General features: G+C 38.4%; 1 protein-coding gene across 7 annotated transcripts in view; it reads left to right on the top strand.

Moving 5' to 3' along the window:
* The window catches only part of LOC127638266 (A-kinase anchor protein 13-like), a 147,077-nt gene that overhangs the window by 13,577 nt on the left and 105,640 nt on the right, over nucleotides 1-27,860 (top strand). For all 7 annotated transcript variants that reach the window (XM_052119717.1, XM_052119721.1, XM_052119722.1 and 4 more), the window contains exon 2: nucleotides 19,691-19,734. In XM_052119717.1, coding sequence (XP_051975677.1) covers nucleotides 19,702-19,734 — 33 coding nt within the window. In that variant the 5' untranslated portion in view covers nucleotides 19,691-19,701. The remainder of the gene's footprint in view (nucleotides 1-19,690; nucleotides 19,735-27,860) is intronic.

Genomic DNA, 27,860 nt, shown 5'->3' with positions numbered 1-27,860 from the left:
ACATTTGAATTTAGTTTTTTTTAGATGTTTTCTCAGTTAACAGTTAGCATGAAATCACCCTGATAATAAAGGTGCTGTAAGCGATTTAGCCTTTCTGGAACTTCCATGAGACTGAGCTGTTGAATTAGACACGCCTCCTCTTTCCAAAACTCCACCCTCCAAGGATTAAGTTGAGACCGTCACCGAACAGTAGAGCAGCAGTGCGTCTTCTCACTGTTGTCAAACACAAAAGTTGCAAAATAGTGCTCGCAGTCATCAACTGTTATGAATCCGAATATGATATTACACCTGAATTATATACTACATGTATGAGAATGCGCAAAATTATTTTCAGGCAAAAAGCACATCAAAGTCTTCTGTTTGGCTGATCACAGAATTTGTCCATGACCACATTTTTCTTTACACAGTCTAGTGCTTTTACAGAGACTGGTGAGATATCTCATGACACTTATTTCAGTGATATCTTACAGGGGGAAGGGATATTTTCTGCACACCATTCCATAAAGCACCTATAATATGTCTTAGAAAATTTTATTATTTTACTTGGTCACAATTTTGCACTTAAATTTTCCAGCGATAGCATAAACACTGGCAAAGAGCTTCTGCTTGCAATATTGATGGTATCACCCTGCTGATATACCATTCCTTGAGTTTTCCCTTTTACAAAATCAGTGTGCAAAGTAAATTTTAAAATAGTAACAGTTAAAGTAGTGCTGTCAGACAATTAAAAACATGTTAATTTCATAGTTAATCGCAGATTTTGAAATTGCTGAAATTTTACTTATATATATTACTTCTTTTCCTGTCAAAATTAATTTATTTCCTTCTTAGGAAAGAAAACAAAACAGTTTGTAACAATAATACTTTTATTTTTTTTTCTCCCAATTTGGAATGCCCAATTCCCTGTGCAATCTAGGTCCTCGTGGTGGCGTAGTGACTCGCCTTAATCTGGGTGGCGGAGGACGAATCTCAGTTGCCTCCTCAAAGACATCCATCGTATAAAGATAGAAATGCACTAAAATGGCACCAATTCAAGTAATATTAATTATTTCACAAATCTTAGCGTGAGTTTGACTACTTGAAAAAACGTGTCCCCCTATAGGTTGCGTATTCATTGCAATGCGCATTAAATCTCTTAAACTCATCCTCCACAATATTAATCGGCTGGTAGACTTTGGCTATCTGCTTTACTACAGCGATCGTGAAGCCGCATTTATGATTTGTATCAGGACGCCAATGCAGCATCAAGTGCCACTTTAAACTCCACATGAAAAGTGCTTGCAAACTTTATGCTAAACGTTCTGAATTTTCATGATAGTTCAGACTTAACGTGCTTCTGTGGTAATTCAATTGTGCTTTTCAAAGGCTGCAAGTACTTTATTTCGATTGCAAGTCCCATCTGGGCTGGTTTTGTACAACAAATAGCATTAATACGTCCTTTACCCATCATTTGATTACTGACACAGAATCGTTGTTGTGTGTTGTGAAGTGTTCGTCAGAGTAATGACTCCGGGTGGACACATCGCTCCAAAGGGTCCGCTCTCCTCCGACCAGTGTTTATGCTAATTTAAGCTTCATGGTAAATGTCTTAATTGCGATTAAGAACAATTAACAAGTTATACTTTAATTAGTCTCATGCATCAATGCATTAACTTTGACGGCTCTAGTTTAAAGGCGCACTCAGTCACTTTTCTGACTTATAGCGGTGTACATGCAGCATCATGCATATTACATATGCCACTGTAGATATGCACTATTACAGTCAGCCCTTATTAATTTATTTCGGGAATGAAAGTATCCAATAAAATGGACTCAAAGAGAGAACATTTGTAGTATTCAGCTGGACTTGTGATCTGAACGTGGCCGCCTCCATGCAGCAACCTAGCTCCATGTAAAATAAAACCCACTTATTAGGCTGCTGATATATCTGAAGTTTTATTTAATGTCAGTGCACATTATTTAAACCTTTTTTTTTCTTTTAAGTACCATGTATTTCTTGGAAATGAAAATGTCCATGTCTGGGACTGAAAGACCTTAACGAATAGAGAAAAGTAAAATGATTTCATTCTTTTAACTCCGTTTATCCTGGATTTTCCACATTGTCGTCAGCTTTGTGGAATGATGTCAGCATGACATATTTCTTTGGACTTCTTATCCTGCATCATATAAAATGACTATATTTAGTCTTTGGGTGTGGGTTTGGATTTGGGAAGATTTTATCTTCCTTATCTTACTAAATAAGTGTTGAAAATTGCCCATAATGAGACTTGTTTTATGGTCCCCTTGACTCACAGTGCAGCAAGCCAGTGTACTTTCTCCTGGGAATCCAAAATATGCATTTAAGTGGCCTTTTGCTCAGTAATTTTATGGAACCTTTGGTTTTCATTTCTAGATGTTCACGTATAAGCACTTTGGGCAAAGAAAATAGGACTGGACTGTATTCATGTCATAAATATTTGTACTTTTATACCCTGTTACAGGGGTCGGAAACCAGTGGCACGTGTGACATCATTGCCATGTGTAGGGTTAATCACTGGCACACGGCAGTGAGAGAGAAATTAGTATTTTATTTATGTGAAGTCCCTCGCACCTGCATGCCAATCTACCTCTTTATATAAAGCGTCCTCATAATCGAGCCATAGATACAGGGGCACAGATCAGTTCAGGCAGGGCTTGTAAACGTGTCCGCTTGGAGTGTCGTGCAGTCGAATGGATGACATCCTTCATTTTCTTATTTATTTGTAGCTTTTTGCTTTCAGAACAACACTTGATGTAAATAATGAATGTTTGAGATTTTCAACCAATTTAGCTTACACGCTACATTTTGGACACTGAACATTGGGACACTTCAAGCGCCGCTGGAATTAATCAGCACCATCGTTGTATAATAAACAAAATCTATGGAATTTCTGTCCTTCCCTAATGTTTTTAGTCCAATATTGTGGAGACCAGGGCTGGACTGGTAATCTGGCATACCGGGCATTTTCCTGGAGGACCGACACACTTTGGGGTCGTTCAGGGGTGGACTGGCCATCGGGAGAACGGAGCGGGCCGGTGGGTTGGCCACGAAACGGGCCGAATGGGCCGCGATAAATCTCGGGCCGATTTCTCTTCCCAGTCCAGCCCAGGTCGAGACATCTCTGTTTCTTTCCCTACTTTACAATATTGAACTGTTTTGCCATCACATCAAACATTCTGAAGTCACTGTATTGGCTGTTTATGCAGACGTTCTTGATCTACCAAGTCTTCCTTACTAAAAATCTATTTTGCCATATGAAGATGTTTAGTCAGATTCAAAATGAATAAACTAGTACACCATGTAATGCAACTTTTTTTTGGGAATCATTTCTCCATATATCCAGAGGGCAAATATTGACATTGGTGGACTTTGATTAGCTTGAAACAATGTTGATATTACTTGGCTCCGATCCCTTGGAATTTAGATGCCTTTTCTAATCTGAGTCATGAGTAATTTCAAGGGTGACTACAAAATGCATATTTGTTTCTTGCCTAGCCCTGTAGCACATTCTGGACAATGGGCTTGTGGATCCATTTTTGATTTCATATGTCCACATGTAAAGCAGGATGGTAGCCATTAATTAAATGATTTAATCAATGCTTCAATGTGAATAGTAAAGTGATAAAGCAGACCTCTGTGTATTGTTTTCCTCTTTAGTCCTCTGGGTACAGCACGGAAGTGAAGGTATGGCTTGGATTTGCATTTTAACAGCTAACCGGAATATTCTGTGGGTCACATTCCCCTTGTGAAGTCGGCCTGTCAGAATATGTCAGATGAGTTCCTCTGTGGCCTTGAACCGAGTCTGTCTAGTCGAATTTTAAAGTTAAAGCAAGACAACAAATTAGTGGCTGCTCCTAATACATTGTCAGGATAGTTTCTCAAGTTTTATATTCTTTATTTTCTTTATTATATACTTTAATTAAACTGTTGATGTATGTACTGGATGCTCTTCTCTATATAATGAAGGTGAAAGGGTACTATCATAATAGTTTCAAATAAGTAGTCCAAGACTACATTTGCACTATATTCCAAGACTTCTGAAGCCATGCGAAAAGATGTATGCAGACCGGTATTTAAGTCGTTATTCACTAAAAATCTTTCCCTCTGCTAAAGCTCTAAAATGGAGTACAGAAGTCATAGGGATTTCAAAATTGACAAATGTCATTGGTTCTTGTGTGTTAACTAAATATCATTGATGTCAATGGCACCAAATTTGGCTTTAGAGCTGCAGCGGAGGGGTGACTAAGAACTTGAGCTTTGAACTTTTCATCACACAAAAAAAATCCAATCAGTACCTAAGACTTGGAATAAAGCATTTGAGATGTATGAATGACTTGTATGGTGCTGTTTTTGCCATTTGGGTGTAAATTCTGACAGATCTTTCATTTTTGGTGAACTATTCCTTCAATGTAGGCACCAAGGAGAAGCTTACAGCAAGCAGTGGAATGTTCTTTTTAAAAGCCACGAGCACAAGACAAGAATGCTGTGGCATTTTAATATAATTGTTTGCAGGTCTGTCTTTACATGTTGCCAGATTGCATGCAAACATCCAGCATGCGGCCATCTTCTCCACTGGGCATGTGGCATCAGGAGTTGCGGTACTTCTTAAACTCACACAACATAGACAGTGTTTTGTCAGTTAGCAATTATGTTGACTGGCAAATAATTTATGGTATGTTCTCTGTACATAACAATATTAAGGCTGCAGTTAGTTTTTGCATGTCGAGGATTGCGTATTGAAGTTCATTGACACCGTTGGTTTTGGGTGTTGCTGGTGTGGTGCTATTGTGCTCTCAGACTGGGCTTCATTACTAACAATGGCATACTAAGCCCATCTCTAAACACTCACCAAATACATTTGTCACATTGTTGCACCCCTGTGGATTTTAATTGGCTGATAGCTGTTGCTACACAATAACCATTTCTCTATCACAGAGGGGCCTTAACTTTCAGTTTCATCTGACTTAGTGTGGCACAACTTTTCTTTATTGCTTAGCAGTTTACTTCCTGATTGTCTCTCTCAGTTGTGTTACCAATAGCTAAATGTGCATTTCATTCATGATTATTCAGCAAATCAGTTGTTAAAATGAATGTAACAGAACTGCTCAGTCATGACGTCAATTCACCATGAGTTCCCTCTGTTATTGAACAGCCCTATAGAGACACAGTTAACATTTTCTGTCAAGGTTTATCTCATAGATGGCTCGAACCCATGGTAAACACATTTCTTTGATAAGTTTATCTGTTGGTCAAAGAGTTTGTGGCTGCTAAGCAAAATTCGCTGGAATTGAGAATGACAAAAAAGAACAGTTGCTAGTGGATACAGTTGAATATGTTCAGATATAAAGTTTGTCAGACTCACTATATATCAAGCTAATGAGACCTGCCCTTGGAGATGTGGAAGCATGCCCTTAGACTTCGCTCTGGCTTTCACTGTTAAAAGATGGATGATGGTAAAACAGTCACCCAGTCTAACCTCATACATGGAATGGAAAATATCTCTTTTTGCTTCAAGCAGCAGGAGGGGTTCTCATTTGGCATGCTGTTACAACTTTCCTAGGAAGATTGAACATGGATTTTTTATTAAATAGCAAATTTATTTTACTGCATTTTTACTTTTACATAGGTATTTTTGGTACATGATAAAAATATGATGGTGCTCACTAACTAATGTATCCTTGACTATAAACTTTATAAATGTTTAAATATAGTTACGATAAAACTGCCAAATTGTTTTTTGGGCCAGATTTACTGAAAGTTCTTTCGAAGATGACAAAAAAGTCTTCAGTCATCCTTGGTGTTATTTAGATGGTAACCCTTCTATTGAAATTCTAGCAAGATTTACATTTAAGGCTGTCAAATTAAAACTCTAAATCCGATTTTTGTTGAATTTATTGCTAAAAATGCACTTTCGAATGCTAAAACTGTGCATTTGGTTTTTGGATGTGTGCCAAGCACTGAAGATGTATTTAGACAGATTGTATTGCACTAAAAAATGCAGATGCAGCCAAAGAAATGCAGTATAACATAACACAGGTGTCTCGAGATGCGTGTTTAATGGCAAAGTTCTTTTTAACTTGACACGGCATCTATAAAAACACTGCTTCTGTATGGGAATCTAAATAAACAAAGAAATGCGGCGAAATGATCAAACATCAAGTGTGTGTTTACTTAGAACAGAAAATGGTAATTTGGATGGTTGCAGGAGCGTTCGGTGCGAACAGCCCCTTAGTTCGAGTTCTTTGACCGTTGCATTTGGCTCTCATCAGCATTTCTCAGATTAAACAGTGGGTTTTAAAATGCTCAGTCAGGAAAGGAGTTCAATTGAAAAATCTGCTGACTCTAAAAATGTATTATTTCGAATTTTGTAATATGTAAGGTAAAAATAAAAATAGTTTCTCAGGCATATTGACAGCCCTAATTCAAATTATTGACATTGATAAATTACCTTTTTTTGGGTAGTTGATGCATACCATGTCCATCATATGGTAATGTTAAGCTTTTAGGTTAAAATTCATATGAATGTAAATGGGAAAGTATATATTGTAGATCCTGTTAAGTTTTAAGTATATTTGCCATTTTTAATAACCATTTTCCTTTTACTAGTTAATTTAAATTGGACAAATTAATTTTTAAAAGCACAATTATTCCATGTCTCAATTAGTATGAACTCATAAAAACTAAATGTATATTCATTATAAAACAATGATTCAATTCAACTTTTTAAATTGAGTATAGCGTGTCAAACAGATAGACTGATCAACTCTCCAAAGGTTTTCCATGTCCACACATTCATTTTGAATCCTACAGCGTCCCTACCATAACCTTTGCTGAAACAAATGCAAATCTCACATTTTGCAGAAAGAAGTTTAAAGTGCACACACAATCATATTCGTGCAGTTATCCATTTTGACTGCCTGGTCTCCATCTCGTCTCTCTGGATGGACTTTGTGTTTGGTGGAAGGCCAGTCACTCTTGCACTGACCTGTGCAGGGGGGCTGTAAAACAATCTACCAGGTAAACTTCAAACACTTGTCAAATCCCCCTTCCCCCAGTTCTGTCCACACATGCACAAAAGCCAAAGCCTATGATCTTTTGTTTTAACTAAACCTGAGAGGCTGTGCATAACCTCTGTCTGAGTCTTAAACTTTGTCATTTTCCATGATCCTTTTTGTATCCATTCTGCTCTTATCTCTTGCTTGTCAGCAGTTGTGTGCATAAGAAATCTTCACTAGAAACCATAATATTTTCCCTTTGGACTGGCCAGCGTTTCGCTAATTTTCGGAACGTCTTGTACTCTTGTTACACAAAAGTGTGATGTTAGCTTAGGAGCCTTTTCAGTTTCACTGATATGCCTGAGCTGGTTTTGTTTGTTCGTTGGCATGGTGACTTCGGCTGCACAACAGCTGACTGTTGTAATTCCAGTACATTTGATTTTTATATATAACAATATTATGTAATAGATTCTATTACATACCACCCCATTTCTGAAAAAGTTGGAACAATATGAAAAATGCTAATAAAAACAAAAAGGAGAGATTTGTTAATGTATATTCACCCTTTGCTATATTGAAAGCACTACAACTACACATTATATGTTTTACCTTGTGAATTTTAAGTTTTTTTTTTTAAATATGTACAGTAATTCAAAATAGATGATTGCAACACACTCCAAAAAAGTTGGGACAGCCGAGTGTTTACCACTGTGAAACTTCACCATTTCTTCTATAACACTTAATAAGCATTTGGGCACTGAATACACAAGTTTAAGTTTAAAAAGTGGAATTTTCACCAATTCATCCATTATGCAGGTCTTCAGCTGCACAATTGTACAGGGTCTTCTTTGACATATTGTGTGCTTCATAGTGCACCACACATTCTCAATTGGAGATGGTCAGGACTGCAGCCAGGCCAATCAAGCACCCGCACTCTGCTTATTCGGCCAGTATGTGGTTTGAACTTTTTAAATATCTGTCTGCATTAATGGTTGAGATCTCACAGATTTGCAATTACCCATGCCATGGGCACTGACGCACCCCTGGCCCACACAGACACTGGCTTTTGGACCTGATGCTGATAACAGCTTGGATGGTCCTATTGAATGGCTGTTTTTCAAAAACTATTTGAAATGTGGACTAATCGGACCAAAAAACAAGGTTCCACTGTTCTTCTTTCCATCTAAGATGAGAACGAGCCCAGAGAAGTCGGCAGCGCTTCTGGACAGTGTTGATGTAGGGCTTCTGCTTTGCATAATAAAGTCTTAACTTGCATCTGTGGATGAAGCGGTGAAAGGTGTTGAATAGAAAAGGTTTTCGTCTTGCCCTTTATGCACCAAGATTTTGACCAACTATATTGTGCACTGTAGAGACTGAAATGCCCAAAATCCTTCCAATTTGTCTTTGGGGAACATTGTTCTCAAAGTGCTGGATTATTTGCTGAAGCATCTGTTGTCAAATTGACAATTCTTGAATGATTCTTGCTGTTGAAGGACTATGCTGTTTTTGGAGGTTACTTATATACTATTACACAAGTGCCTCACCTGTTTCCCATTGCTTTGTTATTTTAACTCGTCAAACTGTTCTAAGTCTTAAATTGCCCGTCTCAACTTTTTTGGAGTGTTTTACTAAATGATAATAAAGCCCAAAAAAGTAAAAGATGAGAAAGGAAACACTAAAAAACGTTGTGTTTCTTTTAGTTATTTGCAAACATAACATCTAGAGCAGAATTTTGAGTTATTTTAGTGCAGTACCTGTAACTGAGCTTCTAATGTGCATGCTGGTCATATCTGTGTCCCTATTGTGCTGCATGCTCTTGCATTTTGATATTTTTATTTATTTTTATTATATGTTGTAAGCTTTTTTCCCCTTTAAATCCACATGTAATTTACGGAAAACTGTCCGTTACAGCTGCCTTTAGCATCATCCCTTTCAAACGGATCACCCAAAATGCATCTTTTGTTTTATTGGCACCATTGCAAAGGAAAAAAATTGTGGGTGATGTTTTATTTTACTCTCCTGCTGCCCAATGCCTTGCTCTTCTTTTTCAACATACATTAAAGAATGGCGTGCACCTGTTTTGCTATTTGCAAAAGGAAAAACTAATAATGATATAGGGCAGGGAGATGTGGGTGAAGTTTTTTACTTTCTAATAGTATTTGTCTTCTTCCTAATACCTTGCTGCCCTCTTGGGCACGCTCTGTATTTGATTGGCTGTGACCTATTGTCAGTCTCTTGCTCATCAGGACAGAGCGTACACCTGACGACAAGATGTCTAGTTATCAAGCTGTTTTGAAAACTGTCGTAGTGTCTGGAGTGCAAACTGTTCTGAGGCTTCTCGAGGCAGACCAGTTGCCAAATTAAAACATCAAAGGAGATGAGCTAGAGTCGTGTAGTGTACACAAGGCTTATATTTCTTCAGAAATTGGTAAAAATTTGTGACGAATCAAAGTGGTGAAATCTCAAAATTAAAAGGACAAATATAGTTTAAGACTCAGCATGTTTAATATCTTATCCCGACAAACTTACTTGGAATTGCAACAGTGCATTTCTTTATTATTAAATCACACCTAATTTGTATACATCTATTTACAAATCTATTTAAATCCATGTTTTGTGCTTGTTTGATAATACCGACCACCATGAGCTTCATAATCGGAGCCATCAAACTCTGTAACTGTCTCCATGCTGGCACAATGTCCACCTATCTGTGCTCTGTGTTGCAGTGTGTGTGCTTTGCAAAGACTAAATTACCCTATTAAATGGGGGTTAGAGTTACTTCAGCCTCACCGCCACAAGTATTTGTGATGGTAGATACAAGGCTTTACTATGGTAACGTATGCGTTATGTGCCATGTGGCTTTTTATTTTAGAACATTATGGTGCTTTTTCATAATGTCTGTGGTGATGGACCTTAAAGGTGAAGGTTAAATGTTACATAAACAGATGCATTTGACATTGGCTTGTTTGTCTTTAAATGCATGAGTCAGATTGTTAGTCCTTCATGGTTGTCTATTCTCTCTCTCTGTCTTTCTCTCTCACTACTCTGAATGGAGAAAAGCTTGACTTGTTTGCACTACAAAGCCTATCCAAATTTCCCAAGGGGACGTTCCACAGGGAGTGCAACACATGCTACATCCTGTTCGAGTCACAGGGCCATATGGGTCCTATCGACCCCCATCCCCCAACATGCATGAGGTAGAATGACTGGAGAGTGACACCCTTGCTGTTTCTGCAGGCTCCCGCAAATTAACGCACGACTCTGTTGTGCGGATTGTTCATGCATTCCTCCGGCATGATTCTGGCATTCACATTTAAACTGCGTGCCTTTGAGCTGCCTCTGTGTCTGCTGCAGCCATTTGTTTTAAAACCCTTGGCTATGGAATATTAATAAACTGCTTACGGTGCCTTATATTACTGCCTAATTTTATTTTAAAGAGATGGTATGTGATATTGTACACACTGAGCAACATTAAAACATTTTATTCAGTTTCATACTAAATTGTTTTCAAATAACATCATGTGGGATTTCTCGGTCATGGAAAACTAAAAAATCTAAATGTAGGATTTCTAGTCCTGGCTTAGTAATGCAAAGTAGGTAAATATAAAAAGTAATGGACATTTCTGTAGTGAATATTAAAGTTTCAAGTCATGCTAGGCTCTAAAACGGTCTCTAGTTTCTATAATAATAAATAATAATCATAAAAACTTAGTAATCAAAGCGACTGAAATAAAATGGTTGTTGATGCCAGACTGGCTGGTTTGAGTATTTCTGTAACTGCTGATCTCGTGGGATTTTTACACTCAACAGTCCCTAGAGTTTACTCAGAATGGTGCCAAAAACACCTTTTTGATGAGAGCGGTCAACGTAGAATGGCCAGATTGGTTCAAGCTGACAAAGTCTACGATAACTCTGATAACCACTCCATTCAATTTTAGTGAGCAAAATAGCATTTCAGAATGCACAGCATGTCGAACCTTAAGGCGGATGGGCTACAACAGCAGAAGACTACATGTGGCACTTTATTAGAACCAAGTGTTCAGTGAATTTGTATGCTGTATAATGCAGTACAAGTAATATGGTATTCCAAGCATAGCTCTTGAGCTGGAAAAGTTCAAATGGCTCTTGCCATTGCTATAGGGAAAAAAATAATTAAAGATGGATATAACCCAATATTTGCTCAAGTTTTCACACATTATGTGTGAAGATTAACCAGACGTGATGAATGAGACACTGGCTAATTTGCATCAGCTTGTAATCCTATTGGAACCTGTTGTTCATTCATACTGCTGGTCTCAGTTCCTCCCAGACAAAGTCTGGTTATCGGAGTACAGGTGGACCTGGAACTTACTTGCTTTTCCTGTACAGCACAGCTGAATCATTAGGGAGGTGAATGCTGTCAAGCTGTATTGATTTCCTGAGTCACTCTTGACGGTATTTAGCCAAGTCACGCAAGAAATTTGTTTGACATTCCATTTTAATTGTCGTAAACTGATATTTTCAGTTGTACTGGGTGTATTTACACTTGGTCACATCATGTATTTTTACTGATCTGATAGCTATTCAAACATGAAAGACCATGAACGAATAGTAGATTGGGTTAACATCCATTTTGCAGAGACATATCGATCTGGCTAATGTAAATGGAATGTGCATACACAAACACACAGAAATCTGATAAGTTAAGATGCACGGAGTGACCTTAATGTAAATAGGACCAGTGATTTTATTCTACTGCTGAATACTGTCTTTTTGAGGGCCCATTGCTCTGAGGTTAAGGGGACACAGGATTCTGATGGGCTGGCTCTGTTGACTCAGACTAAACAAACAGGTGTCTGGCCCTGGCTGCCAGGAAAGGCCTACTTGGCTCCTGCTGGAGCCTTACAGAGGAAATTTCTCATGCCCCTCTTAGCATACAAGGGCACACCAGTGGCGAACAAAAGCTAATATGCAAGTTTTTGATTACATTTATGAATTGAAGAGTTGCCTTTTGAATTGGGAGAATAAAAGCATGTAAGCCACCACACAAACCTTAAAGGCAACTTGAAATCAGAATTGACTTTAAACACGTTCCTGGTCTTATTGTGCACAATTCACCAGTGCACTTTGGTCTAAAGAAACATTTGTCTTGGTAATCCTTCATCAAATGGTTATATCTGTTCTGCCTCTGAAATGGCTCTGATTTTCAGCTGACATCACCAAGGCCGCTTAAGATTCGACCAACAGGTGCTTGTGAAAGTGCAAGTAAAGTACATTAGTAAATTAAGGAAGTAACATGTGTTGTGAATGTTGCTTCCTTTTGGCTTTAAGATTTTGACATTGTCTAATCACCGATGAAGCTTAAAGATGTTTTATCTTAGCACCATGCTTCCATAAGCCCAACATTAGTCATGTGTTTGGACGTATTTTGTGTGGCTCTGCCATTATCCCAATTTAACATGTTATTTAAGACATTGGTGTGTTTAGTCAGCCTTTTTGTATACAAGGACCTGTTCACATCCACCTACCATGACTCTGCTTGGTCTCAGTTAAGTACTGATGCAGAACCTTGCCCCCTCTCTTGGTTTGAACCCGGTGACCCCTTGTTTGGGAAAGCTCTTATTTCCTCCATGTCCTCCTTAAACGAGAAAACCACATTTAACCACTACCCATAAAACAAATGCCGACCATGACTGCAGTCTTTAAGTTAATCAACTTTAAGCATCCCACTCAGTGTTCTGGAATTTTTTTTACAACATTTGTACATTTTAACATTTTTCAAATCTACATGGTAAAAGCAGTGTAAAACACTTGTCACATTGCAGTTTAAGCATTCAAATCCAAAAATATAAGGAATAATTAAGATTATTCATAAGTATGGCTTGCATAATTGAAGCGTTTGTTTTTTTGCTTTGTAAGAGACTAGGGTCACCAACGTCGTCCTGAATTCTGCTATGGCAGAGATTTTTAGAAGCCATTGGGACTTATTCACATAACACTAGTGGAACAAATTTGTGTTTAAATACATTAAATTATATGTATAAAACTTTTTACACACAAATTTGTTCGGCTTGTGTTTCATGAATAAGGCCCATTCGGTATACAGAGGGAGTTTAATTTATCCTAAGATCAAAGGTGGATATGAAAGATCAACCCCACGACTACAAGGCCATTGTTTTGGTGTTGATGTATTGGCAGTTCGCAGCATGAACTTCTCAGGTGAACAAATGTTTAAGTGCTGCAGTGCATAATTTATCCCAAAACTCACTGGTTCAGGTTGGAGTCCTAGTGGTCGTTTCTTTGGTCCCAGACTGATCATATTGCGTAAGCATGTGTGAGCTCCAGTTTCTGGATAAAATATCCTCATAGTGGTGCCAAAAGCCAGTTGTTTAGGTTGTAAATTATGTAATACATTGAACAGGAATGCATCTTTTATTAACTCTGCCCTCTATCCTAAACCTAACCATCAATGGAGGAAAAATGTACCTTAGAGGTAGGGCTGGGCGATAAAACAATATTGATGTGTATATATATCACAATAAAGAAAATGCATAATAAGCGTTTGAGGAATTTTTGATATTTACTGCGTGTCGTGAAAACACAAGCGGTTCGGCTTTCTCAGGCTGTGTTTCCACTGGGGCGGTAAAATTGGTAAAAGATCCCGCAGACCCCACTGCTTTGGCTGTCTCTGGACCCCCTGTGCAGTTTTGTAGAGACTATTTTGACTGTTTAGAATGTATTTTTTTTTTTTCTTCCGTCGACTTTGCACTTTTTATTTTATTTCAATGTGTAAATTTATATCGTGATGAATATCGATATCGAACAATGTGACCGATTATCGTGATAACAATTTTGGCCATATCGCCCAGCCCTACTTAGAGGGGAAATATGACATTGAAATCACGCTCATTATTGATTGCAAAGGCAATTCCTTCCAGGATTCTGTTGGACCAGACCCCTTGTCTCTGAGGCTGATAGCAACATGCTATCAGTAGCACTGCTGGAAATGTAAATACATTTGAATTAATGCAAACGTGTCTGATGGGAAATGCTGCTTGTCAGAATGGGGTTGATATCAGGGTACCAGTACACAATTGTCTCCGGTTGGCAAAGAATTTCCACTTGCAGATTTCGCGTAGTTTACGTATAGTGAACCATGAATGGTGAATTCGCCGCATTGACCAATAGGACGTTTCGTGTTTTGGCAGTGACCTCTGTTTGGGAGATGCTTCTTACACAAGTGTCCTGAATATTCACAATGGACAAGGATATCATTTTTGCGGCAAGTTTTATTTTAACCACTCTCTCGGAGTATAAAGTGCAGCATTAAAAAGAAGCTGCTTGTCAATTAGTTTTTTGATGGTTGCAACTGGCTACATACCCACCAATACTCTGGTCCAGACATATACCAAACCCTCTAAGACCCAGAACAATACTAGACCTCTAAAGGTTCAGATTGTCTCTTTTTGATGAACCGAAATATGATAAAATGCTACATTTATTGCAGCATTCTGTCAGCTTGTGACCGAGTAGCTATTTTCTTGTAATTCTTGCGAATGCTGTAACGGATAAGATACAGTGCCAAATTGTGGTTTATGTAATTGCCACCTGTAGTGTTGTATGTGTTTGTCTGCTTGTACATTTGTCCCTGCCATGAATATTTTAATAAGAGTAATTTGTTGTATAAGGTAACTGAGCATATGAGAAAATGTTTTTACAGTTATTTAGTAAGATCAGAATTTGATCTTGTGTCCATCTATTGTGCTAGATGTAGTGTGTGGGCCTTGTTTGAGGTGATGAAATCACTGGTTATAATTAGAACCAGCTGATTATTCCTATACCCCCTCCTGTTGGCTTCAACAGTTGTCTTTTTATTCAGCTAAAAGAACAAGAGAACTTATCTGAAGTTAGAGGCCATGGCCCCTCTCATAATGTCCAACCCTGTCCGCACCCTGCCGCCCACCACTGACATCAACCTCATTTAGGCATGTTGTCAATATGCCTAATTTCAGATTCACACTTCCTGTCTGCACCCCATACCACTCCATGTGTAGGATAGTGGGGCTTCTGGTGGGGTTTTATAGCTTCTCGAAAAGCCCAAATGTGCAGCTTGAGTTTTAACGGTGCTGGAAAGCAAGCCAAGGCACACAAACTACTGCTCTCTCTAACTCTCAAGCCTCTTGACATGAATGTTTCGAGTGTAACCACTGGCTTGCTGATGCTGCAGTGTTTAGGCTTAATAGTTCCATCGAGAATGCTTCATATTGAGGTAAACCCAGTTCAGCGTTGTGGCACCCAACCACTTAACGTCAATCTTTGTAATGGCCTGCACTTGTCTCTGCCTGTGACTTCCATGTTCATTGATCTGTCTGGCTTACACTCAGCCAGTCTCCCAGCATCTACAATGACCCCCCCTGTCTGGCTTAGGATGGGTCACTTCCACTCCGTCAGCAGTGTATGCTGATCTAGCCGATTAGTTGGGGTGGGATTTGGGGCAGGAGTCTTTGATGAATCAGCATGTGTCTCTGAGTTGAAAAACCAGCAGGTGGGATGTCTAATCTCTGCCTACAGACTGGGGAGGGGAAGGGGTCTTTAGCATGGTCTGGGAATGCCACCTGCACAGGAGTTATATAGGTCTTCGAGTTAAGTAGCAGGATACGAGAAATTAGTCAATTGTCCTGTTTATAACACCTAAGCTCTGTTCAAAAACATATTAAGCTGCACTGCTGTCTAGTGTTTATATATGCTGCTACGTCTTGCATGAATTTCGTCATCAGCACAGTACATGCGGACTGTCCGTGTGCAGCCATGTTTTTCTAGACCGAGGGACGGTTTGTGTCTGTGTTGTCACCGAATACGCCTGCCATTGACTACTAAAATAGTATTGCAAAGCAGTCATAGGGTGCATGTGTTGAAAATATGTCCATATGGGTTTGCTGTCAAAAGAGTATATTTCAAAAAGCTGAGCACTCAACCATTCGTAGGATGGGACAGCATGAAGAAAAACTAAGTATACCCTAGCCTTGAGACAACATCCTAACTTAAATTGAATGTAATTAATAACTGAACCGAAACACTCTTTATTGCCAGCAACTCATTAACACTTGTGCATTTCACACAAAATAGCACTCTTAGCATGATGGTCTCAAAATACATGACTAGCGCTCACTGTTGATTTCAATATAGTCTTGCTTTAACATGTTGATAAACAAATGGCTTAATGGGCTAATGAAAAATACATAGAAGTTTAAAAATATTTTTCAAATACTTCTTTTTATTAGGTTTTCAATTGATAATTTAGTCCTGAATAAAATATTCTGGTTTATAATTGACATTCTCCCTCAAATCCATCCACCATTTTGACTGAAAATGTTTGCTGTGCTCATTGCAATTCTGTGAGTGCCTTTTATCTGTGGAAGATACTTGCAAAGCTTCTACATATTTTGGCCAAAACAAGATTTATTACAATTCAGAATTACTTTATCTACCTATTGTTTTGAGGTCAGTTTATCTACTTCCTGTAAGGTAAGCACAGATTATGCATTAAATGTTGCTAGTATTTAGACAATCCTTTTATAACTTTTAGAGAATTAAGTCATAAAGAAAGAAAGTGTGCCACTGCCAGAGCAGCTGTCTAATATTTAGTAATGTTTAAAGCTTCCTCAAACAAACCAGTACTCTTACTCTCAGTTAGCGAATTTGTACCAGGTTTCTGCTTTTTAGGGGGAACTGAAAATTCTACCGTGAGTATACAGGGTAGAATATGCTTGCTTAAAAAGGTCAGTGAATGTGTGTGCGTGTTGCTCCTGTGTGTCCAGGTTATGAGTGGGCCACAGATAACCACAAAGACCTCCTAAAGGCTAATACCAGATAATGGAACAATAGCTTGGGATAGGTTATCTTCCTTAGTGAACCGAAGGTGGGGGCAGTTTTAACCCTCCAATGTCACTCGTTTCCCAGCACTCTTTACAGCACTGATTTGGGCTGGCTTGTAGCTGTCACATTAAAAGGAGATTAACTGTATATTTTGTGTTTGTTAATATTTATTGAATCGGCTAAAGTTTGGGTGTTGTCTTAAGTTTTGTGTGAGTGGTGTTTGAGTTTTCTGTGTTGTGGGCGAAGGAATAGTTTTTCCCTCATGCTTGGGTGAAGCGTTAACACCCTCTTGCTTGCAGGTGGGAAACATGCTTTGTGGCCAGCCGCAAGATTCCCAAGCCGCATGTTCACTGTAGGCACCAAAGCCTCTCTTTCTGTGGCACTCTTTTATATCAAATACAGTTGTGACAAAAAAAGAATAAGCAAAACAATATTGGCACCCTTGGTAAATATAAACAAAGAATGCTGTGAAAACAAATCTGCATTGTTTTTCTTTTTTATGAAAGAATAAAAGGATATCGCAAAAATCGAACCTTTGATTGAAGTAAAACAATTGATACAGGGTAAATATCTCATTATTAAATAGTTTTATCCAAAACGCATTGGCCATAATTATTGGCACCCTTTTATTCAATAATTTTTGCAACCTCCCTTTGCCAAGATAACAGTTCTGAGTCTTCTCTTATAATGCCTAATGAGGTTGGAGAACACCTGGCAAGGGATCAGAGAGCATTCCTCCATACAGAATCTCTCCAGATCCTTCAAATTCCAAAGTCCATCTTGATGGACTCTCCTCTTAAGTTCACACAACACATTTCCTATGGGGTTCAGGTCAGGGGACTGGGATGGCCATGGCAGAACTTTTTGTTCAGATTTTGTGGACAGTGAACCATTTTTGTGTTAATTTTTATGCTTTTTTTTTTTTAATCATTGTCCCATTTGAAACATGGCCCATTGTAAGCTTTCTAGCAGAGGCAGTCAGGTTTTAATTTTTTATCTGTTGGCATTTGATAGTCTGTGATGCCATTAAGATGCCAGGACCTCTGGCAGAAAAACAGCCCCACAACATAAAAGATCCAGCACCACATTTAACCATGGGCATTGTGTACTACTTCATCTCTGTGCGCCAAACCCATCTCTTTTTTTTTTTTTTTTTTCTTTTCTTCTTCATCTGACCATAGAACCCGGTTGCATTTGAAGTTCCAGTAGTGTCTGGCAAACGGAAGATGCTTGAGGCTTTTTTATGGAAACCCTCCTTAAGAAATTGTGGTGATGTAGGTGATGTCTGATATTTTTAGACTTTCTGACCCCAAAACCCAACTCATTTCTGCAATTCTCCAGCTGTGATGCTTCGAAATTCTTTGGCCACTTGAACCATCCTCCTCACTGTGCGTGGAGACAATTTAGACACACGTCCTTTTCCAGGCCGATTTAAAATCTCCAGTTGATTGGAACTTGTTAATTATTGCCCTGATGGTGGAAATGGGCATTTTCAATGCTTTGGAAATTTTCTTTAAGCCACTTCAAAAAGTATTTGTTGGGCCTGGGTATCTCAGCGAGTATTGTCGCTAACTACCACCCCTGGAGTCCCGTGTTCGAATCCAGGGTGTGCTGAATGACTCCAGCCTGGTCTCCCAAGCAACCAAATTGGCCCGGTTGCTAGGGACAGTAGAGTCCCTAGTTTGGGTAACCTCCTCCTGGTCGTGATTAGTGGTTCTCGCTCTCAGTGGGGCACGTGATAAGTTGTGCGTGGATCATTAGATTAGCATGAGCTCATTCTAACATTTGGAGTCTCCCCAGTGTCATGCACAATGAACTACATGATAAGATGCGTGGATTGACTGTCTCAGAAGTCTCCCAACTGAGACTTGTCCTGCACCCGGATTGAGTAACCGCACCACCACGAGGACCTACTAAGTAGTGGGAATTGGGCATTCCAAATTGGGAGAAAAGGGGATAAAAATAAATAAATAAAAAAATTGTTTCCCAAGCATGCTCTTTACTTTTCAACTTTTGTTGACTTTGCAATTAAGCAGCTTTTAAAAACACTGATGCAAAGTTGTTTGGTCTGACAAATGATATAATAAATATTCTAATGGTTTGTTTGTTTCTCTCTCTGTTTGGGTTATCATTGTTTTAAATGTATAATCATTTTTATTTCATAGTTTAATATTGAAAGTCTTGATTGGGGACAGGGCTAAAACATAAAATCTGTATATGAAAGGCTTTTGAAAAGTAACAATAATTGACAAAGGCCTAGTAAAAATGTTTCCAAGTCAGTTTTATGTGATCATATAACAAAAAAACAAGATATGAAAAAAGTTTAAATCGTTTCATTTGAATAAAAATCTACCCCTGAGACATGAAATTGCAAGAAGTTGAAGAAACGCCCAGCTACAGACACAATCTACAGATCTGGCACAGTTTCACAACAGGGGAAAGCTTGTGAGAAATTGCTCAAAATTTTTTAGTATTTTCAAAGCATTTTTTGCACAATTTCTTTAGATTATACGTTTGGTCAAAATGTCCTGGAATGGATGTGCATTTGCAGCAGTTACATATTTATTGAAGGTTTGCAGGACCAGGGAGTTGGTGACCATTATGAAACTTATTCAAGCTAATGTCCTCCTAATGGTTATTAGTGTTGCAGATGTGCCTGTTAAAAGCCCTGGTTGAACTGCGTTGTGCAGCCTGTTGTTCAGGGGCAATTTTGTGCCACAGATGAAATTAAACAATGAAAGTAGTAAATGGACATTCCATGTTTTCTGAAATTTTGTGATGATAACATGCTTTTTTTTTGCCCTCTTTTTCTTTTCTGCAGTAGCCAGTGCCATGAAACTGAATCCACAGCAAGCTCCTTTATATGTAAGTATGGCTGTGTTTATATTGATCACTATGCAGGTCAATTGTCTGTTTTGTTTCCCTGTCCACTCCATATTAAAAGATGAGTTCAACCACAAATGGAAATTCTCTTCTCATGTTGTTCTAAACCCATATGCTGTTATTTTTTTATGGAATATAAATAGTTTGAAGACTCTTGACATGTGATACAAGGCCATGACTGTCAAGCTCCAAAATTGGACATGAAAGTATATTCCAAGTCTTCTGAAGATATACGGTAACTTTGTATGAGTTATATGAACTTCTCCAACGAAAAATAACAGCATACTGGTTTGAAATAACACGAGTGAGTAAATACTGACAGAATGTTCTTTTTTGGGTGAAGTATTCCTTCACCCAAAGCTTTTTACATGTTGATGGACACTTCTAATGAGTCCATGCCCTGTTTGCATTCTCTCACTTGGGCTGCATCAGCATGTTCTGGTTCTTGGTCAGAGTGAGGGGTGCTGGGTAATTGTTTTTCTTTCTTTTGTTTTAGTGCTGAGCACTTTTTTTTTAAATGAGATTCTCTTAAGGCATGAGAAGCCCACATATCAGCAGAATGTCTGACCAAAGACACCGCAACACTTTCTGATTACGGGTTAAATGGTGGAAAAGTTCACAAACAAACCACACTACGTGAAATAAATGAAGCTGTTTTGCTTACTCTGGTTCTTGAGTATCCATGGTAACGTCAACATCCTACCACAGATGTAACTTTGTTGGCAATGGTGATTGTCAATAAAGTTTCATGTGTTTTAGGAAAGAAAGCCAAAATGTGTTTGGAATTATGTGAAGGTGAGTAAATTGACAATTTTCATTTTTGAACGTACTATCCCTTCAAGAGTTGCTTATGCATGTTATTATTAACAGCTGTTAAGGGTGTAACAGTTCACTTACTGCTATCCGTCCTCATCATGAACTTTAAAGAGTGTCATAGAAGCTGCAATGATTCGCCATATTTGAAGCACACAGCTGTGACTCATTGTGACCTTGTTGCATTTGGCGTGTGTTTGTGTGTATGAGCGTGTGTGTGGTTGGAGCTGTGGCCCTTTGCTGCTGCACGTGTGGTTTTTCCATTTTGAGTTCTTGCACCCTGCAGGTGGCTTGCTTGATGAAGCATTGTACTGTTTTTTTTTTTCAGTATCATTCATCTCGATTAAAAGCTGCACAAAGTCAAAACAGAAGTAAAGGAATAATTTAATCACCCTCATATTATTCTAAACCCCCATGCTCATCATAAAAGGTGAATTTTTAAGAAGTCCTTCACTGGGTTTATATGCCATAATGACAGTGAAAAGTGACTCCAGTATGTCAAGCTTGACATTTTGTTTTGTTGGAACCAATGAGGTTTGAAGTTACTGAAGTAGCCCAATTTTTTTATTTTAAGCACTTTGCGATATTATATAATTTGACATTAGGTAAGTAAAAAAGATTTTGAGTTTGAGGAAGTAGCATTTTAAATCACCCATGCCCCCGAAATGTCACCTTTTTTCTTCATTCTTTGTTCTTCTCATTTACATTCCACCAAAATGCACTTTATTATATTCTCTCAGTGAACCGACTAGGGATGTGCATAGTAACTGTTTGTTATATTCAGATAACCGCGAGGGTTCACAAAAGGTTATTCCGTTTTTTTTCTCTTCCGGAGTCGGGACTCTGGAATAAAGAATGTTTATGCAATGAATATGTGTTAAACACTCAAAATAGCAGGGAATAAAGTGCACAGAGAGCTATGAACCTTAACAACACAATACATAGATCCTCAAATAATAACATCACACACATTTAAGTAACACAAACAAAAATAATCAAACTCTCTCTGCGTGTAACTTTCTTAGCCAACGAAAAATCCGTAATTTAAGTAATAAACCTGATATGTGTTCTCCCCAGTCAAGTTCACATTTCCACGAGGCATCAAACTCTAGTATTGTCATGTGCATGGAGTTACCGTATGTTTTCAGTGGCAGTGAGCGAAGGTGAGTGAGCATTTTCAGTGCATTCCTATGGAAGCCAAGTGCCATGCTTGTGAGGTGGATTGTGGGTTTGACTGCCCAATGGCCCCAATGGCTTTCTAATAATCCCCATCGACTATTTGGCTATATAACTCTACTCTCTCCATCAATAACTGGTGTGTGGTGAGTGTACTGTCGCACTGTGGCTACTGTCGCATCATCCAGGTGGATACTGCACACTGGTGGTGGTTGAGGAGAAACCCCTGATCAATGTGTAAAGCGCTTTAAGTGTAGTGTCAGAAAACCGCTCTATAAATGTGACATTCTTTCATTCATTCATAACAACTCTCCATGTACATCCTTAGAATCTACAAGTCTGAATTTCACCCCTCACGATGAATGCTAAAAATGTGCAGCTTCTACTGAAGTTCATTTGTTGTAAAGTCGTGACCGCACACTTGGCCATGTTAAAGACACAAGCTCTCTTTTTTTTAGGAAATGTTGCTATGTTTTCAGAAACAGTGGTCTGAAGGAGGTCAGGGCTTCTTTATTCTGAGTTAGCAGGTGTATGGACTCACCACTTCCATGGTTGTTATTTTAAGAGCTAACAGAAGTGAATGGGGGTTGTTAATTTGATCTGTTCACCAGATGACGCAGGCTAATTTGCCCTCGTTAATTATAAACAGAGGAAAGGCCGGTTTTGGTTTCGAATGACCCAAATGTAATGTTGTGAAACGTAAGCTGTGCTTTGAAGTTTGCCTTTGCACACAGTCTCAGTCTAAACTTGTTCTGCAAAATTTGAGCTAAACGCAAGTAGCTAAATGATGCACGGTGGTCTTGTACTCCCACAGTTCTCTCAGAGGAGGCAGCTTACCAAGTGTTGTTTTAAGCACAGGGCGAAAAGGCCAGGCACTCCTCCTTTGGCACACTGACTTGTGAGCTCCTGAAATAGAGCAACGGACAATCAGAAGCATCAACAGTACTTGAACCCCCCATGAGCCCACTTTAGATGCCAAAAATGCTTCCTGTAATGATGGAACCAATACTGAACTAAGCCACTGGATTATGAAGTAGACAAATTGGATTCTAGGCATTTTAGTTCTTCTTTTAGTTAAATCTAAACAGTGGTTCTCAATCTTTTTGACTTAAAGACCCCACATTGTCCAAGAAATTATTCGTCCAACATAAGCATTCTCTGGTACTTCTGCCGTAATAATGGCAATGCAACTTTTTTTGTTAACAGAAACTTTTAGTGTCAGTACATATAAATAAATTAGGAATCCACCGATACAACATTTGTGTGGCGATTCTGATATCCAAATATTTTAAACATCTGCAGATATTGATAGTTTGGTGGTTCTACTTCTTTATGCTACCTTGTTAACATTGTTAACATGCTAACATGATGATAATGAAGTACACTACTTCGAAAGAAATGTCAATGACTTCATTCATTATGTCTTCCCTTACAAATCTAAATGGTCTCATTATAAACACAATTGCAACAAAAAAAAATTCTGAATAACCATCTGTTAGGCTCACATTAAATTAGTACGATTTCTTAATTGTTTGAATGTTAATAACTCGCATTAACTGATTTCTGAATGATGAAGCTTGTCCCTTTTTAGTTGACACAGCTGCTTCTTTAGCTTTAACGTACTTGTCATATTCCTTGCTGTGTCAAGCTTTCAGGTGAGTGATCAAATAAGTTGTTAAAAGTTTAACGGTACTTCCACCTTTTAAAATTCTAACTTTCCAAGCTAACAAATAATATTTTAATTTAAATAATGTTAATCTGTCAGCCCTCTTGAAAGTTTTCTAATGCCCCCTAGTGGGCCTCAGCCCCCAGTTTGAGAAGCACTGGCCTAGAAGTTCTACATGGTAATAATACAAATCCGTTTTATAATCTCCAGGGCTAAATTTGATGTTGATGATTTGAATGACTTGACTGAAAAAATGTGCCTGCTAACCAGAATCCTGTTTGTTTATGAGACAAAGTGACCTACTAAACAGTAAGATTACAAGGACGTGTATCGCTGAATCTGATTATTGCTGTTGAGTTTCCAGGGTGGTCTTTGTTTCATCACTCTGTTTATACTCTCGCCTTTGGCACTATTCCTGGCCCAGCACCCGCTATCCATATTTGACTGCTATCATCTAAAAATGGCCCATGTCTGACTTTAGTATGTTAGCTGTAAAAATGAAAACAACGTTTCTGGAGCGCTTGCATGTCTTCTGATGTGGCAATGTCCTATCTATGCTTCATGAATTAAGTGTGGTAGCTGAAGTGCATAAATCAAAGGGATCAAAGTGGTCAAATAACTGATTTGCATGCAAGTCACCTGTTATCTGACCTGCCCATAAAAGGCCCTGCCTACACCCTGTGAATCCACCAATGGAGAGCCTAGCTTTGTTGCACCAAAGAGGAATAAACAATCTCTTGTCTGCTCTGTACACGCCCATTTCTGTCTGTGTTTAACATAGTGATCTTGTTTAGAATCTTAATATCTAGCCTCATTAAGCCGAAACAGGTGTTCAACAGGTTTGGGATGTTTTTATACGTCAATCAGATTCAGGGAGAGTGTGCAGGTTACTTTCGAGATGAGAATGTGCCATAAATTTGGAGCCCAAGGCTGTTTATTCTGGCTAGAATTTAGATTTTTACCAATGTACACCTGCAATTTGATGTGCACAAAGGGTTATCTCCAGTTTAATGCATTTCCAATGTCTTTGCCTCAAAATTTGTCTATCGATGAGATACTGTGAAAATAGTAAACCCTTTTAACGTCCTCAAGGGAAATTAGTTGAACACAATTGAATGATCATGTGATTCTTTCAGGCAGTTCTTTATTAGAAGTCCCATGTGATTTAGCATCTTAAAACATGCTATTTTATTGTAAATAAGGCAGGACGTCCCCTAATGTAGTGATCACATTAGGCAATTCTTACAAAACCAGTATTGAAAATATCTTGGTCATATTTAACAGTGTCACTATTAAGGCTAAGACAGTGGTAGTATTGGCACCTTTAATGTAGAAGTCTCATCTTACTTTTGGGACACTTCTAAGTTCTAAGTCAAAGTGTTTTTTTATTGTCGTTCAACCATATACAGTTAGTACAGTACACAGCGAAAAGAGACAACGTTCCTCCAGGACCATGGTGCTACACAGGGCTGGACTGTAATCTGGCATACCAGGCATTTTCCCGCTGGGCCGACGCACTTTGGGGCCGATCAGGGGATGACTGGCCATCGGGAGAACGGAGCGGGCCGGTGGGTCAGCCGCGAAATGGGCCGAATGGGCATAAGCTAAAATGAGCCGCCGCGTTGTGCAGAACGGACCACAAAACGCCGCCGTGATTTGCAGAAAAGGACAGCGAACACCCACTGCTCTCATTTTTGGGCCAGTTGCTATGTAAAATCCCAGGCCAATTTCTCTTCCCAGTCCCTAACCATTGTGCTACATAAAAACAACATAGGACAAACAAAGAACCACATGACTAAATAACATTTCTAAATGAAGTGCACGTGCAAAAAGTATGGGACTGTACAATAATTACTAAAGGAACAGGACAATAGGGACAGTAAGAGACAGTGAGAGAGTGCAGTGATGACCATTACCATTTGTAGTCTGAGTAGTGTAAAAAGATGCTTCTAAAAATGGTAAATGTAAACATTACATACTATGAAAGTGTGTTCTATTGACATAGCAGTTATTGAGGTAGCAGCTAGGTATAAAATGACAATGAATTAAAGTGTAACTCTGGACATGTGCGAAAGTTGGATTGTACAGGTGTGTGTGTGTGTGTCAGTCCAGTCTCTGAGTATTGAGGAGTCTGATGGCTTGGGGGAAGAAGCTGTTACACAGTCTGGCCGTGAGGGCCCGAATGCTTCGGTACCTCTTGCCAGATGGCAGGAGGGTGAAGAGTTTGTGTGAGGGGTGTGTGGGGTCATCCACAATGCTGGTTGCTTTGCGGATACAGTGTTTTTTGTAAATGTCTATGATGGAGGGAAGAGAGACCCAGATGATCTTCTCAGCTGTCCTCTCTATCCTCTGCAGGGCTTTGCAGTCTTTCCTACACCGTAGTTTCCTAGAGTGTAGAAGTGTTACTCTCACAATGAGAACAGCCGAGTTTCTGAATCGTGCCATGGCTGTGACCATCGACGGCCAAAAAAGCAGCTGACTGGCATTGGCAAACAGCATGTGGCTTCTGTAGCCTGGCCAATGAAAACAGTCTTCGCAATGGTGTCCCGCTGCTTGCGTCACACTCTGAATGCCCTGTGTGTTGGTAAAATGCTGTGGCCTAGCAAAGTAGTTAGGTAAATGCAGTGTGGGAATGCAAGTTTGTTGCTTTGGTTTTAGATGGTGTAAACAGTAATTATGCTTAGACAGCTATTAAGTCTTGTGCACTTCACAAGTCGATGTTTGAGATGGCAGGTTTTGCAAAAGCCACTTTCTGGCTTTCTCTTTTTGTTCTTGGAAGTTTTTCCATTTCAATTCCATTTCAATTTAAAGTACTTTATTGGCATGATTGTGTTTATATACAATATTCTCACAGCATTAATACACAAAACAAATAATGAAAAAAAAAAAAAGAATAATTATACAACAGTTATAAATAACAATAAAATGGAATTAAAAAAGTAATATTATTAAAATAACAATATACACTATACAATATAAAATAAACATTAAACGGGACATTATAAAAAAAAAAATATATATATATATATATATATATATATATATATATATATATATATATATATATATATATATATATATATTGTAAAATATGTACATTTAATACACCTTGATTATCTCTTGCGCTCTCTCTCGCTCTCTCTCACACACACACACACACACACACACACACACACACATCCTATAAATACTTGTGGAATTATAAGGAAGTGGGGATGCTTTCTTGTTGTCATGCCTGGCAATTTGTAGCTACTATTAAGTGTAAGATTTTAGTGTATCGTGAACTTATAGTGACTCTAAACCTGGAAAGCTTGTACAGACAAGCCAGCAATGTTAGATTTACTATATTTACTCTCATGAATAAAAAACAAAATCCCAGCTCCTAGTAGACTCATTTGCAGAGCAGATTTGGCTGCATGTATGGTTACATTTTGGATTTATTTTTTGATTAGTTTATTTTTGTTTTTATCTGATTTAAAAAATGTATGATTTGTTTAGGAGAATTGGATGAATACATCGTTTAATTTGGGATTTATTTAGATTTCTTTTTTGTTTGATGTGCTCTTTTTCTGAAATTATAATTTTTTTTATAATTGTGTGTGTGTGTGTGTGTGTGTGTGTGTGTGTGTGTGTGTGTGTGTGTGTGTGTGTGTGTGTGTGTGTGTGTGTGTGTGTGTGTGTGTGTGTGTGTGTGTGTGTGTGTGTGTGTGTGTGTGTGTGTGTGTGTGTGTTATTGTTTTGTTTGAGGCCCAAGTTCCTTTATTAAACAATGGTAAAAAAAAATATTATAACATAATACATAAATAAATGAGATATGCATTTTCAGCCAAAACTAACATTTAATAATTGGAGTCAACAATAATTTACATGCAGATTAAATATACATTTGAAAGAAAGGTTCTTAATCTCCATGCATTAGACAAGCTGTTTGAAATCTTTAAAGAATATATAAAAATGTCTTGCACATGTTCACAGTGAGCATTTACAGGTAGCAAAGCTATAATTATGAGGGCGGGGATGGACTAATTACTGTTTCCACATTTGTTTATGTATACTGCACTATACACACTCATAAGTAATGAAACGTATGTCCGTTTTAATTGACAGGTGTTGATGCCTGCCTGTTGGCTGAGGGATCTCAAATTATGATTTAAAGGAGTTCATGCTCTGTGTCGAGTAGTTTTCTACAAGTAAAGGTGGTTCAAGTAAAGGACTTACATTTCAGTCCTTGATTGCTATCCTCCCCTTGCAATTTAAAATTAACTTTTGTCTAGGAAACAGTTGGATGCATTTTCAGTCCAATAGCAATCACTAGTTAAATAAATGTGGACAATAGATTTTTATTCATATAGGAAATATATAAGTTTGAAGAACTCTGTCGTGCTATCAAAATATGGTTCGGTCTGTTTGACTGTACTGATCACCCAACATTGTTCAATTAGCCCAATAGTGT

Source organism: Xyrauchen texanus, chromosome 46 (genome assembly GCF_025860055.1).
Source record: "Xyrauchen texanus isolate HMW12.3.18 chromosome 46, RBS_HiC_50CHRs, whole genome shotgun sequence".
Classification (NCBI taxonomy): Eukaryota; Metazoa; Chordata; class Actinopteri; order Cypriniformes; family Catostomidae; genus Xyrauchen; species Xyrauchen texanus.
Note: the sequence above shows the minus strand (reverse complement) of the source record. Positions and strands in the feature narration are given on the sequence as shown.